Raw genomic sequence first — 2553 nt, forward strand, 5'->3', positions numbered from 1 at the left:
AGTTTAAGAATATGAGACAGTTAAAATAATTTTTTATTCTTCGAAATATTTAAAAAAAATAAATGGTGATAGAGTTTTAGTCTTTCAAAGTAGATAATACTTAAGATAATAAATGATTAAATAAGGGAAGTACTCAACAAATTTGCGATTGAAACATTAATGTTTACCGTAGAATCTACAACAGGGCGAATCATTAATCCTTTAATTCCTCGTTGAAAATTATCAATCCTTTTTCTTATATATTTCGACCGAGAGTTTATGTTCTTAGACTTTGATTAATATTAATCATAAGACCGATAACCAGACGAATTAATCATTTCTCGTAGACTTTGATTGAGAGTTTATGTTTTCATTATGTCAAATAGTTTGAAATACACTAATGGAAGAAGGTTTAGGTGAATGTAGTGTGGTACTGTTAGGCAACGAGGGTTGGTGAATGATGAAGGGGTTGAAGGCAACTAAGTCAATGGAATAAGCTAAGAGGAATGAAATAAATGGAAGGTTGGTGGTGGTGTCAACTTTAGCAGGAGAGCTTTTTAGTATATTATGGTTGTGATGAGTTGACTTGTTGCATACGATCGTGGATCATGCAAGTCCACATTTTTTACAAATCCAACTATTGAGTAAACTATGAGAGAATAAACAAGAACGAATGGCTTGATTAGATGTTGTGTGTGCGAGTAATCATGATTTAGTTTTAGCACAGTACTTATCATAGCTCTCGTTTGTAGCAGTCAAAGTCTCATGACTCACACAGCATTAGTGGAAAAAACGAGTCCAGTTTCAAACATTAGATAACTAAGAAGGCACAATACACTGCATATTTTGCTTAATGATAATCCAATTGCTGGGTTTGCTTTCTGATCAAGGTTAATCATGTGTGCATTTTTATCTCGATAAGGCTTCTCTAGTGGAGGAATAGTACTCATTGACATACCCTCCACATGGGTCTGCATCACATTTTGGCACCGGTATATTGACTCTTGATTTGTGGGGAACCCAAAAACTTTGCATTATTCTCATTAATTGCTCTTCTAACAAACAAGCCATGTCAATCTATGTACAAAGATCAGCCATCCATGGTTAAGATTCTCTGTTGAGGTTTCTAACCCAATGATTGATATCTCCTACCCCATTATCAGATCTGTCCAAATATATACCTATACACTTAAAATTCCTTCTTCTATATAGTAAAGGAAAAAGCTATACCATGAAAATTCCTTCTTGTATATTGGTAAAATCTGAAGTGTGTTATAACTGGTGCACCACGACAACTCAGCAAAAGTAAACCCAAAGTTTGATGGCAAAAAGACTCTTCAAGAGACTTTTTGTAAATTAGGCAGCTTTGTCGGCAAGTTGGCCATACCAGACCCCACCTTTGATTAATGGGAGAGAAATGGTACTTAAATGTAGTATTTTTTGGACAGAACTTTTCTAGATAAACATTTTTGATGAATAGGGTGTTTTATGCACAGTTAAAGACTGAATTTTTGAGAACCCAAATGCATAAAAAGATTATTTTGACAGACATTTTTTTTTCAATGCATAGAAAAGAGAGAAAGAGCAGAGAATTTGAAGTTCTCACTGCAGGTTTAAGAGATAAAATCATCTACCAATCATTTCACAGCAATGACACTTTTGTGATAAACACAAGCACTAGGTAACACCACCACCTAAATACCATTATTAAAAGGCCCTGTACAAGAGTTGGCCCTTCCAACTACTCTTTGTTTTTCTCTGCAGGGTTCATAGTCCCCAATATTCTGTCTTACTCTGACTAGCTCAGAACTATATATACATACATAATACTAAGTTATAGGTAGGTGAAGTAAACAAGAGGGAATAGAAGATGTGGCGTGTTCTGGCAGCAGTGAGAAGAAACTTTCAGAACACAAGAAAGAGTTCAAAAGTGGCAGATGAGAGCATGTTTGAAGCAGGAAACGGTGTTGAGCTATTTGGAGATGACAGGGGCAGAAGACAACATGGTTGGGGGCTTGTGTGCAGCATTCTTCAAGCTCCAATATCAATACTCTCATGTGTTTCTCACCCTCAGGTTAATGGTTCTGATGGGGTTTGGGTAACTGGGGAATTCTCACAGGTTTCTGAAATGAACCATCTCATGGTAAGTGACAGCATGAGATATGCAATTTTGATGTAGTAAATATTGTGAATACCAATTGCTGCTGCTCCTGCTTTCCAAGGACAACATCATCACATACCTCTCTCTCTCTCTTTCTTGCCATCATTCTTCTTTTCTCTTTTCTTCTGTTCACAGTTTGGATCATATATGTAATACACTAGATGATTTAATGCATCAGCCAGAGTTATGACCTACTTTTTCGTGTTAATCAATGTTTCATTTGCTTTTCACCGTTTTCCCATTGCTAATGGTACATATGGCTGTAAAAAGTTGACACCTTTTCTCCATTTTTTGTTTCTCTGTCTCTCTTAACTATGCTTAAAAAAAGAACAAAGAAAAGTGATTTGTTTTGTTTTGTCAGCATAGAACATATGACTAGGTTCATGTCCTGCAAAAGAAAGAGAAAATATCGA

The 2553-nt window shown here is 35.6% G+C and overlaps 1 protein-coding gene across 1 annotated transcript; it reads left to right on the forward strand.

The window, feature by feature from the left end:
- Positions 1–1591: 1591 nt before the first annotated feature.
- LOC124847929 (uncharacterized) lies at positions 1592–2334 on the forward strand. Its single transcript, XM_047325521.2, has one exon. It carries the CDS (start codon positions 1850–1852, stop codon positions 2156–2158), a length of 309 nt encoding a protein of 102 aa, XP_047181477.2. The 5' UTR covers positions 1592–1849; the 3' UTR covers positions 2159–2334.
- The last annotated feature ends 219 nt before the right edge of the window (positions 2335–2553 follow it).

Source organism: Vigna umbellata, chromosome 1, assembly GCF_029865625.1.
Source record: "Vigna umbellata cultivar VRB3 chromosome 1, Vumbellata_1.0, whole genome shotgun sequence".
NCBI classification, from domain to species: domain Eukaryota; kingdom Viridiplantae; phylum Streptophyta; class Magnoliopsida; order Fabales; family Fabaceae; genus Vigna; species Vigna umbellata.